The 16,408-nt window shown below is 40.2% G+C and overlaps 1 protein-coding gene across 3 annotated transcripts in view; it reads left to right on the top strand.

Moving 5' to 3' along the window:
* Cdkal1 (CDK5 regulatory subunit associated protein 1 like 1) overlaps positions 1–16,408 on the top strand; it is a 572,332-nt gene that overhangs the window by 143,331 nt on the left and 412,593 nt on the right. For all 3 annotated transcript variants that reach the window (XM_055619051.1, XM_055619049.1, XM_055619050.1), the window contains one exon: positions 8,338–8,434. In XM_055619051.1, the coding sequence (XP_055475026.1) occupies positions 8,338–8,434 (97 nt within the window). The remainder of the gene's footprint in view (positions 1–8,337; positions 8,435–16,408) is intronic.

Raw genomic sequence — 16,408 nt, 5'->3', positions numbered from 1 at the left:
AGTTTTTACTTACTCTGTCATAGCAGTTTTCATATGATCGTTCTGAGTGGCATCTGTCATCTCATTCAGACTTTTTCCTTTTGTCTTCAGCTTCAAATCAAGAATTTAAAAATATTTGTATGACATTAGAGGCCTAATTTTACTTATGTGTGAAATACAAATAATACGTAGCTCTTTGCTTATTACTTCTAGTGCTAAAATTAGTTAATATTAGCCCAATGAAATGTTGGCTGTTCCACTCTCCTCATTCATGTTTACATAGACATGAAAATGTATATATGTACATATTCTGTTTTTTTTAAATTTTTTTATTAATTACAATTTATTCACTTTGTTTCTCAGCTGCAAACAAAAATATTTTATATAGGCAAAATATAAGATAAAAATAAGACTATATAGTTAACAAAGTATCTTTATCATTAGCATATATATTTATAGCTTTGGGACATCAATGCTATCTTACTTCAGCTCAATTTAGCTCTAACCAATAGCATATGCTGGGTGATACTGGGTTTTATGCATGCTACACAAACTTTTCTACCACTGAGCTACTTCCCCAACCCAGTATTTATAATCATTAAAAATTATTTTTTATTAATTGCCTGAGAATTTGATGTAGTGTAGTTTGATCACACCCACTTTCAACTCCTCCCAGATTCACCCCTAGCTGTCAATCCTGCAACTTGGCATGTTTTTAATTTAATAACTCGAAGGCCCTGCTTTGTGCTGCCTTTACAGTTGGTGCGGTGCCACTCCTCCATGCCTCACACTTGCTCCTTAGTGATTAAGCAGCAGGTCCAGGCTGATTAGCTCCGGGTTTCCCGCTCGCTGCAGTGCTGTGCATCATTTTTCATGGATACATATGATATTTTACTGTAGCTTGCCCTAGGGAGATAACAACAGTGAACCCAATCGAGGCACATTCTGAGTATGTGCTTTTCCAAAGCTAATTGAGGCAGCCCAACTCCCTTTCTGTAGGATTCTGCTGAGCTTTACTTTCCTCTGAATAATGGATGTCGGTAATAATGAGGAAAACCTGGTTTCAGCTATACATTACAGCATAATTTGGTTTGTTTAAGTCCTGTTGGTAAATGGCGAGTGCTGCTCTTATGGTTGCTTTAGCTCATAATTTGAATTGATGTTAGTATGAGTTTGCCCATGAACTGGCATTGAAATAGAAAAAACTGACAATTTAACCCCCCAAAGTGGATTCTGTTTTGCCCATTTATGTTGTCAAAAGGGCATTTTTACATAGAATGGCATGTGGTATTTCTGTCTCTGAAACCACTGTGCTTGTCTGGTTTGGAAGTGAATAGTGGTTTCAAGGTTTGTTCTTCTCCAGGTATAGAGACCTCTGCTATTTTTAAAGGGCACCCCTCCCTCGTTAAAAAGTTGAATTTAATTATGTAGCTTTGTGATTAGTGCCACCTACACTGAGGTCAAATTAGTTCTATCTATTTGCTATATTACTTTTCTGATGTTATGCTGTAAATGTAACTTTTGTTGTTTTTAGAGGAGAAATGTTACAAGAAGGAGAGAGTTCGGTGTGGCTTATATATTAAGAAAATTCTCTTCAATATTGTAGTAACCCTTATGGATTTGATTTTTACTTATTTGATTTAAGGATCCATCATAATATTCAGATGTAGGTCAATGATACTACATTTGTCTGTCATTATAATATCTGTTTCATCTCATTGAATTGTCTGCATTTTATTTTTTAAATTTAATTTTATTTATATATGTATTTATTACAATTTATTCACTTTGTATCCCCACTGCAGCCCCATCCCACATCTCCTCCCAGTCTCACCCTCTTCCTCCCCTTCTATCTGAACCTAGCTTGTTAGGTCTCATCAAGGCTGGCTGTATCATCTTCCTCTGTGGCCTGGCCAGGCTGCATCCCCAAGTAGGAGGGGATCAAAGAGCCTGCCACTGAGTTCATGTCAGAGATGGCCCCTGTACCCCCTTCCTAGGGAAAACACTTGGACACTGATCAACCAGTGGTCTTCCTTTGAACAGGGAGTCTAGGTCCTCTCCATGCATGGTCCTTAGTTGGTCCCCTCAGACCAGGTATATTTTGGCTCTGTTGTTCTCCTTATGGAATTCCTGTCCCCTCCAGGTCTTTCTATCTCCCTCTTCTTCCATAAGGATTCCTGCACTCTGCCCAAAGTTTGGCTATGAGTCTCAGCATCTACTTGGATATCCTGGTGGGTAGAGTCTTTCAGAGGTCCTCTGTGGAAAGATCCTTTCTGTATTTTATTTTTAACATTTATTATTTTTATGTGTTTTCACGAGTATTCTTGTATGTGGCAGCATGTGTGTTTGTGCATACACACATTTGGAGGTCAGAGGACAACTCTTGGTAGTCAATTCTTGTCTTCCCTCTTTGTTTTGAAGCAGGATCTTTCTTGTTTCCAATATGATTCTTGCATCTTTTTGACACCTAAGTGTTTTTAGCTTTGAAATAAAGGACTGATACTTTGTCATCATTAGCTATCTTCATGCTGCTGTGAATTTCAAGATTCTGAACAAACTATTTCTAATGTTTGGTATTCTGAAGAGGAAATGGCTGCTTTATTTTTATTTTCCATGTCACTCAAGTTAATGGTCTATGCAGGTGCATGCCACTAGTCTTATTTAGAGTTAGGTTTCAAGAATATATGAATCAATATATTAACTTAACTTTATATTCATTAAATTTTTAATTAACATTCTAGTGCCACTTGAAATGAAGACATGGTAATTCATACTATTTTAAACTTTCTTACGTTATTATTCTTAGCAGCATTCATTTCTAAAATAATTTTTATTTTTTTATATTAATTACAGGTTATTTACTTTGTATCCCAGCTGTAGCCCCCCTCTCTCATTCCCTTAAAATCCTTCCCTCCCTCATCTCCTCCCTGCCAAGTCCATTGATAGGGAAGGTCCTCCTCCCCTTCCATCTGACCCTAGCTTATCAGGTATCTTCAGGACTGGCTGCCATGTCCTCCTCTGTGGCCTATCAAGACTGCTCCTCCCTCATGGGAGGAGGAGGAGGTCAAAGAGCCAGCCATTGTGTTCATGTCAGAAATAGTCCCTGTTCCCCTTACTAGGGCAGCCACTTGGATACTGAGCTACCATGGGCTACATCCGAGCAGGGGTTCTAGGTTATATCCATACTTGGTTCTTGTGGAGCTCCTGTCCTCTCCAGGTCATACTAAACTCCCCCTTCTTTCATGTGATTCCCTGCACTCTGCCCAAGGTTTGTTTATGAGTCTTAGCCTCTGCTTTGATACACTGCTAGGTAGAGTCTTTCAGAGGCCCTCTGTGGTAGGCTCCTGTCCTGTTACTTGTTTTCTCCAACTTCCAGTGTCCATCCCATTTGTCTTTCTAAGTGAGGATTGATCATCTTACCCTGGGTCCTCTTAGCGTTCATATTTTGAAGGGTAAAATCTTTTAAAATATCTGTGTTAGGTATATAGCAAAAGAAAAAATAATTTCACCTTGTATTTATGTGAACAAAGCTTATGAAAGAAAAAGAGTGGAATGTAAATAAGGGATGCTTAGAACAGGAACATTTTCAGAATCTGCATCAAAACTTCTGTATGTTATTTTGGCCACATGTGAAGTGTGGCATCAATGTGCCATGGCTGGGCTGAGGTCTGGTTCAGACTTCTAGCCTGCCTTGATGTCGTAAAGCCAACTTCAACAGCACCTTGGAACAGTTCTGAGTAAGTTACTAAGTCAGGCCTCTTCTGAACCTTCGCTCTTAATATTCTTTTGTTCTTATTCCTTTACAAATAGCCTGTTCTGTCCTGGGATATGTCTTTAGGCTCTATATTCTCCTCATTGTCTCTGATGTAGCATATTCCTGCATCTTTCATTGCCTTTGTTTTCTGCATCTTTTTTCTTACATTTGCTTATAAAAATTTCTTCATGAAGCATGTTCCTGTTTGGACATTGATCTTCTCTTTAAGTCCCCAACTCTTTTCTGTGGCTGAGAGTTGTGTGGTTGGTGCCAAGTTGCTTTTTTTTTTTTTTCATATCATCCTTTATTAACATTGTCTGTTGGATTGTAGGCATGAGTCTTCCTCATTTCTGTGTTCCTTTAGAATCACTTCTTAACTTTTTTAAAAGATTTCTTTAATCATTTATGTGTATGACTATTTTCCCTGCATGTATGTATGTGTACCATGTGTCTACCTGGTAACCAAGGAGGTCAGAAGAATGTATCAGATGTCCTGGAACTAGAATTACAGATAGTTCCAAGACTCCATGTGGGTGCTGGGAATTGAACTCAGGTCTTCAGCAAGAGAGATGAGGTGCTCCTAACTGCTGATCCATCTCTATGGCTCTAGATGTTTTCATAATTTCTGGTGATCTTTTGGATCCTTGGTTGTGATCTTACATGGTCATAATTTTTGGTGATCTTTTGGATCCTTGGTTGTGATCCTATATGGTATAGTGAAGCTTCTCAAAAAGCAGGATGTTAACTGTCATGTACAGTTTAATAATGAAAATGGGAATGTATTTTTATTTGATAAGGAGTTTTACATTCGCCAAAAAATTGTATTTTTTTAAGTGAAGTGTTTATCAATAAAATATAAATCAGGTGGCAGAGAGGGCTGACGAGCCTCTTCGATGTAATATGAGTCAGCCAAGATTGTGTTTTTGACAAAATTCTTTTAATAGGTGTTTTTAGGATTCTAAGTGGGAAAATTTATTGAAAGACTCTTAAGACATTACTGAAGCAGAACATTTACAGAGGCTCTTGAAATGTAAATTTATAGGTAGCACAACCAATCAAAATGCAGAGTAAGTTGTGCAGTGCAGTCCAAGTGGATACCTACAAAATACTTCCCCACCTAAGGCTCAGGAAACACTGTGGAAGAGGGGCTGGAAAGGTTTTAAGAGCCAGAGGATCAGCAAGTTTGCTGTGAGATGATGTCTTATAGAAATGCCAGAAGCCATACCTGTAAATGCTCTTCTTGTGACCATCCAAACATGAACAAGGATGATGCTACTGAACATATCAAACTGGACAGGGTAAAGCCCACGAGGCCTCAACCTTATAAAAAGAACTACAAGCAACTGAGTAAAGCTGGGAGTGGGAGAGGTGGTCCTTCCTAAGAAAGAGCACACCAGTTGGTTGTCCAGTGCGAAATGGTCTGACTGTGAAATGGTCTGACCTGAAAACTTACATACAAGTTAAGGAGGATAAAGAAGGCTATGAATTTGAAGGAGAGTTGGGTGGGATATATGGGAGGGTCTAGACAGAGGAAACAGAATGAAGAAATGCAGTTAAATTAAAATCTAAAAATTAAATAAATAATAATAAATATATATCCACTCATTTGTTCATTTAATCATCTTGCACTTCCCAGAAGTTTCTGATCTGACTTCTTACTGGAAGGACCTAGCTCTACTAGTCCCAGGCCTTTTTCTTGTTGCTGTTGGCTTCCAATTCTGAACCTGTGCCCTAGAAAAGTTGTCAAAACCTGACAATAAATATATGCTGGGTATGGAGTCAAGTCACTTCTTGACATATATTCTGAAGTCAAGTCTAGAGACTGGGCTGCAAGTACCTTAGCTTTCTTAGTTGCTAGGGTAGCAAGGAACCCAGCTTGGTGCATAAATTATGGCACCCAAGAATAGAGCAGTAATAGTGGTAACAATAGAGGACTATTAAATAGCAGAGAAACACTTAAAGAAATGCTCAACATCCTTAGTCATTAGGGAAATGCAAATCAAAATGACCCTGAGATTTTACCTTACACCAACCAGAATGGCTAAGATAAAAAACTCAAGTGACAACACATGCTGGAGAGGATGTGGAGAAAGGGGAACCCTCCTCCATTGCTGGTGGGAATGTAAACTTGTACAACCACTTTGGAAATCAACCTAGTGCTTTCTCAGACAATTAGGAATAGTGTTACCTCAAGATCCAGCTATACCATTCCTAGGCATATATCCAAAATATGCCCAAGTATACAACAAGGACAATTCCTTAACCATGTTTGTAGCAGCTTTATTTGTAATAGCCAGAAGCTGGAAACAACACAGATGTTCCTCAGTTGAGGAATGGATGCAAAAATTGTGTTACATTTGGAATACTACTCAGCAATTAAAAACAAGGAAATCATGAAATTTGCAGGCAAATGGTGGGAACTAGAAAAGATCATCTTGAGTCAGGTATCCCAGAAGCAGAAAGACAAACAGAGTATATACTTACTCCTAAGTGGATATTAGACACATAATATAGGATAAACATACTAAAATTTGTACACCTAAAATAGCTAATTAAGAAGGAGGGCTCTGGGTAAGATGCTCAGTCCTCATTCAGAAAGGCAAAGAGGATAGACATCGGAGGAGGGAGAAATTAGGGAACAGGACAGGAGCCTACCACAGAGGGCCTCTGAAAGGCTCTACCCTGCAGAGTATCAAAGTAGATGCTGAGACTTATAGCCAAACTTTGGGCAGAGTGCAAGGAATCTTATGAAAGTAGGGGGAGATAGCAAGACCTGGAGAGGACAGGAGCTCCACAAGGAGAGCAACAGAACCATAAATTCTAGTCACAGGGGTCTTTTCTGAGACTGATACTCCAACCAAGGACCATTCATGGAGATAATCTAGAACCACTGCACAGATGTAGCCCATGGCAGTTCAGTGTCCAAGTAGGTTCCCTAGTAATGGGAATAGGGACTGTCTCTGACATGAACTGATTGGCCTGCTCTTTGATCACCTCCCCCTCAGGGGGGTGCATCCTTACCAGGCCACAGAGGAAGACAATGCAGCCAGTACTGATGAGACCTGATAGTTTAGGAACAGAAGGAAGGGGAAGAGTACCTTAGGGAAGTGGACTGGTGGCAGGGCATGGGTAGAGAAGAGGGAGGGAGAGTGGGATTGGGAGGGAAGAGAGAGGGAGATACAGGTGGGATACAAAGTGAATAAACTGTAATTAATAAAAATAAATAAAATAAAAATATTTTAAAAAGAGTGGTAACAAACTTCTAAATTGATATTCTTGAAAAAGAGTTGGAGACATTTAAATTTTAAAATGAGCAAAGTTTATAGCTGATTCTAGGAGTTGGTGGGCATAGACATGTGAGTCTGCTCTTATTAGCATAAATTCAGTGTTGCTGAAAGCACTGAAGGAATGAGTGATGCTCACATACAGATATGCCCATTCACTCTTCAGTAATGAAATGCTTCGTAAAGTAGCCAAATATGCATTCGAGCCTGTGTTTCTATTTAGAACTTATGTGCATTTGTCAGCTTTTATATCTGTGAAAAAAAAGTAGAGGAAATTAGTGTATAGGAAGGAAGTTTATGTTGAATTGCACTGCCAGATGATTCTGTGAATGGCCTGTGGGCGGCAGTGCAGAACATCATGGTAGAGCAAAACTGCTCACATCTTGGCAGCCAGAAAGGGAGGAAGAGGAAGAAAATGGAAGCGATGTGGGGAAGGTCCAGGAGCAAGGTACACTTCTCAAGGGTGTACTTCCTCCAGCTGGTCCTGCTTCCTAGACTTCCATCACTTACACATAGCCTGTCTAATGGAATTAAGTAATGGAGGAACTCATTGATGAAGTCAATCTTCACTAATTGATCTTACTTACTGGGTTCCCAACTTCAGATCTTGCAGGGGGAGCTGGCTTTTAACTCATCATTCTTTGTCATTTTAGATTCAAATTTTAACATTATGCTATGCAATATAGATTTCACTTCAAGGTTTTTTGTAATATTTTCTCAAATATTCAAGACTGTACGTAAATATGTATACAGATATGTACATCTATGCATATATGTGGATGCATGCATCATTCAGTCATGCTTGCTGTTAGAAGGAGAATATTAAACACAAGAGTCCGATAACCATAGGTTGTCTAGGGAGAAGGGGTGGCCCGCGAGTTTGGGAATTTCAGTGGTTTGAGATATTTTACGTTCTATTCTTTTCTGTTAGAATTGTTTTGAGCTATACTTTATTTTTCTATTAGTCAAAGGTAAAGAAAGAATATATGAGGTTTTATATGCATTTTTATTAATATTTTAAACATATGACTTGTTTGAAGGCTTAGCCCATCTATCTGGAAAAGAGATTTTTACAGATGTTTTATATGAATGTTTTGAGTTTTGCATGATTTTTTTGTTTGCTGCTTTGATAATGAAAAGCACTAATAAGACACATCATTAGTGTGATATGGGACATGGGCATATAGTGTATAAGTGCTTTAGCCCATTGCCAGGAAATCGGGTTTATGCTAGACAGAGAACTTAGGGGCACTAAGTTCCAATTTCTAATGCTGTGTCGGTGAGCAATAGAACTCACAATTAATTTCTTCACTGTTACAGAAAAGCTCAAGAGGAGAATAAGAAGGTTGTCCTAGCTGGCTGTGTTCCCCAAGCCCAGCCTCGTCAGGACTACCTCAAAGGACTGAGCATCATAGGGGTAAGATAGTGAAATAGAATGTCATGTCCTGTTCTTACCTCAGTTTACTCCCGCTTTCTGGTTAACTTAGGACTTTTCCCAACAGTCTTTATCTCCTCTGAAACTTTGTCCTGTATGTGTAACTTTTCACCTCAACACACACAGATACACAGACAGACCAACAGAGACACACACACACACACACACACACACCCCATATTGTAGGTTCTCTCACTAAGAAACTAGCACTGTAAAAAGCTACGTTATGGGGTTTACGCCTTGTAATGGCCTGATCTTTGTCTACTGTCATTGTTCTCCAGATAATCTCACATTTCCCACCTTCCTGAGCTTCCTGCCTGTCCTCCCAGTACATAAATGTGTTTCTTGAATGCTCTTCTTGTGTTCTCTTCACCTCTAGGTCTCAGCTTCAGTGCACCATGATGTGTGCCTGTCACTGTGTCTGTCGTAGCACAGGGTTAGGATTTTAGGTTTAGACATGTGATTGTACACTTCAGTGATTTTTTTTTTTCTTCTTCCAGAAAGCCCATAGCTCCAATATAATTATTCACACCAGGACAAACTTTTTTTTTATTACTTTAGAAACTTGTGTGTTTCTCCAGCTTTTTCCACTCATGCACACAAAAATGTTCTCATTAAATGGTCATTGACTATTTTGACTTCCTTCCTTCCTTCCTTCCTTCCTTCCTTCCTTCCTTCCTTCCTTTTTTTTTTTTTTTTTAGTTTTGTTCTTAGTGTTTAACTGTTGGGCAGTCAGATCTGAGAAGTCCAGAGACTGTCTGCTTAGTTCACAAAATTACTGTGGGTCATGACCCCAGAGTCATACAAATGAACGGGATGGGAAGGGTCAGGGAACATTTGGCAACTGAGAAACATTTTTGAATGTCCAACAACTAAAAATAGATTCAAGTCTCAGAGTCGCTAATCTGCAGTGTTTCTGGCAGGGTTTGCCTGTGTTGTGTCACGTGACTTCACCATAGCATTGTTCCTGGACGCGGCTGTGCACTTTGTGCTGAGCGTGCTGTCAGGTCCTACAGCCCCACAGCCCACAAGCCTCTGCCCGAAGTGCCTCAGCTCAGATTCCTCACTGTGCATGCTGTGAACTACAGTGATTTTGAACTATGCATGTTGTGAACTGCTTTGCTCTTGCTGTACATACCAAGCTTTCTGCTCCCCTAGAAATGTAATAGTTGAATTACGGAAAACAAAAAGACTTGTCATTTTCCTACTGTCATTTTTCAGTATCTGTCGAATCAGTATATCTTTGGATTGTGTGGTTTTAGAGGAGCAAGCCCTTCTATCTCATTAGTATCCAAATTTTCTGTTATTTAAATAAATGGTAAAATTATATACTGGTGAAGTATTTTATAATAAATTTCTTTATGATTTATTATCAGCAAATATTTGATTTACATGCCTATTTTATAATGTATCTTTTAAAATTTATTATTATTATCATTTATTACAGTTTATTCAATTTGTATTCTGGCTGTGGCTCCTTCCCTCGTCTCCTTCCAGTCCCATTCTCCCTTCCTCTTCTCCTCCTATGCCCCTCCCCTAGTCCACTGATAGGGGACGTCCTCCTCCCCTTCTATTTGACCCTAGCCTATCAGGTCTCATTGGGACTTGTCTCCCTCTCTCGCCTGGTAAGGTATCTTTATCCTCAGATTTAGATAAAAATTTTTTAGGCTAAAAGGAGTCACAGTGGAAAATGTGTGAAAAGCTTCCTTGAGAGTACAGTTGCCACAAGGTGGTTATTTTTTCTTCCCACCATTCTACTCAAGATCTGCTCAGGTTTTTTCCTTAAAATAATTATTTTGAATTATCTTGAAAATAAAACATTATTTTATATAAGGGCAGGTGAGTTGGCCCAGTGGATAGGGGTGCTTGCTGCCAATCCTAATGTCCTGAGCTTGATCCTTTTAGGGATCAAGTATTGACTAGCATGCAACCAGAAATCATAGAATTATTAAACAATGTTGGCTTTATCTTCTACCCACTGACTTCTCTAGTTGGCTGTCTAGGAAAAAGATACCCTAAACGCATGCCGGCGCAGGACCTCTGACAGTGGTGTGCCTTCCACCTGGTCCCTTGGGGACACAGGTGTGTGGACTTCCTTTCTAGCCCAAGTGGCCAGTTGTCTTTGAGGTGTTGATTGGCCTCTAACAGCTGACCTGCACAGTGGACCGCTGACTTCCAATTCCTTAAACCTGCCGCGTCCATATGGCTCCTTCACTTCAGGCTGAAATTAAGCCTTCAAGGTTTCTGCTGCGTATGTAGTGACCACAGGTGGTTGGTACCCGACGCTGTGGACTGCGCAGCTGTGAATGTCTCCACCCCTGCGGAAAGTTCTACTCTCAACAGTTGGGAGATGTGAGAACAGCATTTTCATTTGCTTTAGGTGCCAGAATGTTGCTTTGTTTCCTCTCTGCATGTTTAGTTATGAATCTGAAGTGTTTTCTTAGAGCAGGAAAAAAAATATTTTTATGGGCTCTTTGAAAGTCCTTCATCAGGATGACTCATTAATGTTATTTATGAATTGTTTGCTCACCAACACCTTTCTTTCTTGTTGAGAACATATGGAGTTAGTAAGGGAACATGCTGCAGTATTTTTCCCCTCTATATTTATAATCAAGTTCCCAAAGGGCATAAGATACTGTTTTATTTATTTTATTTGAATTATATGCTGTTGAATAAGCTTTTGTGTATACAGGGCTGCAATTTATGGTGCTGAGAATAGCTTTCCTCTTCTCCCAATGAAAATTCAGTCTATTGTGGCCTCTTCGAGGGGAGTTTGGCTCTGTTTTTGTTTATGGTATTTTCTCTGTCCCCTCCCACACTGTACTGATTTTGGCTTAACTTCTTTCCCTTCTCACTTCTGCTTGTTGTTGTGGTCCCTCTTTCTCTCTACTTTTCCTCCTTCTTTTCTTCACTGTCCTTAACCCTGTAAGTGGACACAATAGTTTTCCCAGATTACATGAGGACTTCATTGCTGCCTGTTTGTAATCAGGTGAAAATAATTTTCTTTTTCTGTTTTCATGCACATTTCTTTGTGGCCTTTTGTCTTTTAGGGACTCAAGAGTCCCCTGATGTCCAGTTGCCTAGTGATCTGTATGCTTTCCTCAGTTGTTATTTTTTTTCTTTAATGACCTTCAGAGTAGAACATTTGGCAAATTTCATCTTTTTTATTTTTAGATATAATTTTTTTTGAGATACAAGTCATGCAGCACACAATGCTTCCAATTGCAGTGTGTAGTCCTGTGGTTTGTAGTTTATTCAGAGTGTGAGACCATCTCCACAGACACTGAACACTCTTTACTCCTGGAAGAAACACCGGGCTCCTACTGCATCTGCCTGTTTCTCCTTCGGCTCAGCCATGGGCAGTCACTGACTTGCTGCCCCCTGATGTTTTCTGTTGTGGACATTTCATCTAACGGGTTTGTATGGTACAAGGATCACCCAGATTTCTCACTCTGTATAGTTATGTCATATGTTTCATTTCTTCTATCCTTTTTATGACTTAATGTTCCATTAACAGTTGGTGGATATTTGATTTCACACCCTTTGGACATTATGAATGTTGCACAGTTTATTGGTGTGTGTAGGTTTCACTCTGTTGATTAGATTATACTGGATTATACAACTATGTTCAACCCTTTGAGGGAATGTCACACTGTATTCCAAGCAGCAGCAGGTGTCACTGCTTGTATCATGGCTATCAAACAGGCTCCATATGCTGGGACCCACAGCCCTGTGTGGACGACTGTTTCACTTCTCTGGTGGCTAGTGTTAAAACTCTCAGGTCTTTAAGGCTTGGCAGCTCCTTGGAACTTTTTTTACTGGTGGAGGTCAGAACATTGCTCTCTCTGTCCTTCTTCCATCTTGGCTTGCTGCTTTTTCTTGCCTTCTCTCTCCTTTGGTAGTTTTTATTTTCATTCTCATTCTCATTCTCTCTCTCTCTCTCTCTCTCTCTCTCTCTCTCTCTCTCCTTGATTCTTTCTGGTTACTGCTTTGGTCACTTTCTATAGCTCTTCAGCTCTTTTCCCATTGCTGTTACTCCTGCTGCCATGAGGGTGATAGTTGGTACTTTGCTGAGGCTCCACACTACCGCTCTGTCTGTGGATGATAAAGATAAAAGTAGACAAAAAACATAGTGGAAGAAGCCTTTCATTAAGGCTAATGTATCTGGGAGCAGCACAATGGGAGCTTCCTGACCATCATGAAGGGTAAGCTGCTTATATATCCTGAAGTGATAGGGCATGGGTATTTGTACAGCCATGGCTCAGTCATTCACAGAAATTAACGTCTGTGTTTATACCAATCACAGACCTTCCGCTGGACCAGCACGGGATATGCTAGGTGAAAGTGGTTGCTAGATTTGAACCTTTTGATGGGGAGAGGTTTAGTGTGAGTTGGTTGAAACAGTCATGTCCGGGGCTATGCCCTCTGGAGCTGGAGTTGTGCTTTGGTATTAAGCAGATGTGGTTGCTGTGTATTATCTTTAAGGCCTCAGTGTTCTCAATAGTTAGTGGTCATGCTGGCTGCTTGGCTCAATGCAGTCAAGGCAAAAGGGAAGGATCTAACTTGTTTATTAGTGTGGAGGCCTCCATTATCTTAGCTTAAAGGAAAAACAAACACGGAGCAGGTTCTATAAGAGATGCTTAACATATTAACATTAATTTAAAAGTAGCCAACAATACTTTAACAATGCTTAATTCTTGCCTCAGTGTCCCAGAGAGATATGCATCCTTCTAATCTGCCTCAACCCCCCCATTAATCCAAGGTTCTCATGGGCTTATGGTTCTGTTTTCCTTACTAGGGTTCATAGTTTAGCTTCTCGACTTTGTACTGGGTGTTCAATATGCTACACTCTTCTGCTCCTTTGTGAAATGGTAGCTTCTGGCTGAACCTTTCTATTTCTAAGCATATAAGAAAATATTATTGTTCTGGCTACAGCACTGAGTTATTTTATATCTTTCTCATTGTGTTCACTATCTGCTGTTCTCAACCAGTACCTTGGTTATTCATCTATATACTGTACGCAATTTAGCCAATTACTTCTGTCCAAATCCCAGGCAATCCAAGTCACTGTATGTTGTGACTTACACTTACCCAAACTTGCACTTCCTTCTGTGTCAGCTCCAGTGGGAATCACCTGAATGCTGTTTCAGCACCCTGTTTCTATAAGCAGATACTGGCCCTCACTTTTCTTCACAGGTACTGAATAGCTGAGCCCACACTAATTAAAACCTCTTATATTTTTCCTTCTCTCCCTCCTTTCCCCTACACATGGGCTCTACTTATTCATGAGTTTTTCAGGCTTCATCTGAGCTCCAATGCATAGTCAACTATTTTCTTCCATTTCTTTCTAGTCTGTGCCACAAATCTCTCCATGCAGTATCATCTCCATTCCTTTGGTTCATTGTGGCGTGTGTTAGACACTTGGCGCATGCCAACTGACTGAGGGTGGAGTGAATAAACCTTGAGTCAGTCACTTTCCCTTGAGAAAACTTCATCTGCTTGTGAAGTCTCTATAAGAAATAATCTCCAATTTCAACTGAGAATTTTTACATGTTCACATGTTCTTTCTCTTCCTTCATTCTTATCATCTTATCTTTCTTACTATTAGTAGGTGACCCTTTACTTTATTGAAAAACATGGAGGCCAGGGGATGAATTTGCATCTCGTGTGCCCTCTGCCTGCTCTGCTTGTCATGCTTCCTCCTCATCTTTGATTCAATGGGATTTACATTCTAGTCTTTTTTTTTTTCTTTTTTCTTTTTTTGGAAGCATACTGATTTTATTCTCATTTCTGAATTTTCAGACCTTCGATTACATGCTGCATGAACTTGTCACTGCTTCAATTCACTTTTACATTTTTTTCATCATTTATTTTATTTCCATTCCAGTCTTGTTTCCCATCTTTCCCTCTCTTCCTCCTCTCTTTCCCTCTCCCTTCCTTCTTTCCCTCCCTCCCTCTTTTCCTCTCCCATCTCTTTCCCCTTCCCCAGTCCTCTCCTATTTTCTCTTTGCCTCCAATTTTCTCAGGTTTATAATTAAAGTCCTATTCTCCAAAATAATGAATTTCATTGTGACATTTTCTTACTTGAATATGATATACTTTGATCATATTAATCCTGCTAGTACCCTCCTTCCATAACCCTGTCCTGTTCTTTAATAGGTCCTGGGTTTTATGAAAGTCTATATTGTGGAGCTCATGGGCTGTGCTTCCAGGAGAATTGGCATGTGATTAGCAAGATAGAGTATGTTCAAACTCTGGAAATCTCAAATTTGAGATTTAAATTTTCATTCTGAGAATAGAAGGTGTGGGACAAAGCTCTGCTCTTGTTTCCTGCCTGTCTAAGTAACACATGGCACAACCCCCAGGTGGCCACAGGTGGTCAGTCACATGAGCTTGTCACCTGTTATCTTTCCCCATGTAAATAGAGCATTGCCAGAGCCCTAAGTCACATTCATCCTTAAAGCCCCTCCCCACTGTCCAAGGTTTGTACAATCCCCATTTCACATGAAATAAAATGGTGAGCACCATCTACTTCCCGAGAAACAAGTCTGAGACTGGCCATTTATTCTGAGCTGTAGCCCTCAGTAAAGAAGGGTCTCCCTTCCTCCCTGAAGAATTCTTTGCTGCACCCATTGACTGCTGGCCAGGCAGTCTGCAGAACTGCTGTAGTCACTGGTAGAGCTCTCTGGGCTACCATAGCTTCTGCTGCTTCTCACTGCCTGCTGTAGTGTCAGTCTGCAGGAACAAGCTGCTGGCTGCTCCTGAAGCAGCCTCCCAATTTGTCTGCATCAGGTCAGGCCTCTGCTGCTGCCTGACTTGCCTGTAGGAGCCCTGAGCTTCCCTCTGCCACCTGTCCTGGTGCTGGCAGCCCAGCTGAAAGAACAGTGATACTTATTACAGAGACAACCTCTTTCTCCCAAACTCTTGCCAGTACCAGAGAGATACTGTGACATGGAGTAAGTTCCGTACTCACTCGCTCACTTACTCAAGACCCTTGCACTTCATCCTTTTCCGCCCAGAGACTGCTGGCACACCTACCTTCTGGTAGCAAAGTGCATACTTCTGGTTTGGTGCCCAAGTTGCGTTTGTTGGCCCTTCCAGAAGACACCGAACCACTTACATTTTGGCTTTTATGTTCTCAACCTCTTTGTTTTTTTTTTTTTTAATTATTTGTTCTTTTTTTATACATTTATTTATCACCCTTTTCTCCTTGCATTTATATTGTTAAGAAATAGTTACTCAGACCTAGGCTGAAGTACATGAGTTGTTGTTGTTACATTATCTGTTTCTTTCCTTGTGGCTTGTTACCACTGCAGTTACAAGGCGCTCATCACGGCCTGCATGGTCTGTATTGTCAACATAGGCTGATCCAACCTGAGAGCAGCAGAGGCAGTGCACGGCTCGGTTGTACACCTCTTTATTTTTGTGTGTGAGACATTGAGGTCAAAGAAATATTTTTTCTGAGCCTCCATATGTATTTTTTTTTTTTAAAGATTCATTTATTATTTATACCGCATTCTGGCTGCATGTGAGAAGAGGTCACCAGATCTCATTTTAGATGGTTGTGAGTCAACAGGTGGTTGCTGAGAATTGAACTCAGGACCTTTGGAAGAACAGCCAGTGTTCTTAACCTCTGAGGCACCTCTGCTCGTATGTATTTCTAACACATCCCATGTAAAAGGTTCTTCTCACCCCAGTTTAGGTCTATCACATCACTGTGGTATGATAGTGCTGTTCTTTTATCATTAGGGCATAGATAAATGCATATGGGCCCTTTGGTGAACAGGATACTGGTCAGCTGGGAGATGAGCACAGTAGACTAGATGCTTAGATGATGTATACACGTACACTGGCATCTTGATTTTTACCTCTCCTACGGATTGTAAAAATGAAAATGACCACAGAGAAAACACACACACACACACACACACACACACACACACACACACACACACA

This window comes from Psammomys obesus, unplaced genomic scaffold (assembly GCF_907164565.1).
Source record: "Psammomys obesus unplaced genomic scaffold, mPsaObe1.curated_primary_1811, whole genome shotgun sequence".
NCBI lineage: Eukaryota > Metazoa > Chordata > Mammalia > Rodentia > Muridae > Psammomys > Psammomys obesus.
The sequence above is the reverse complement of the archived record's forward strand: the minus strand, read 5'-3'. Positions and strand labels throughout refer to the sequence as shown.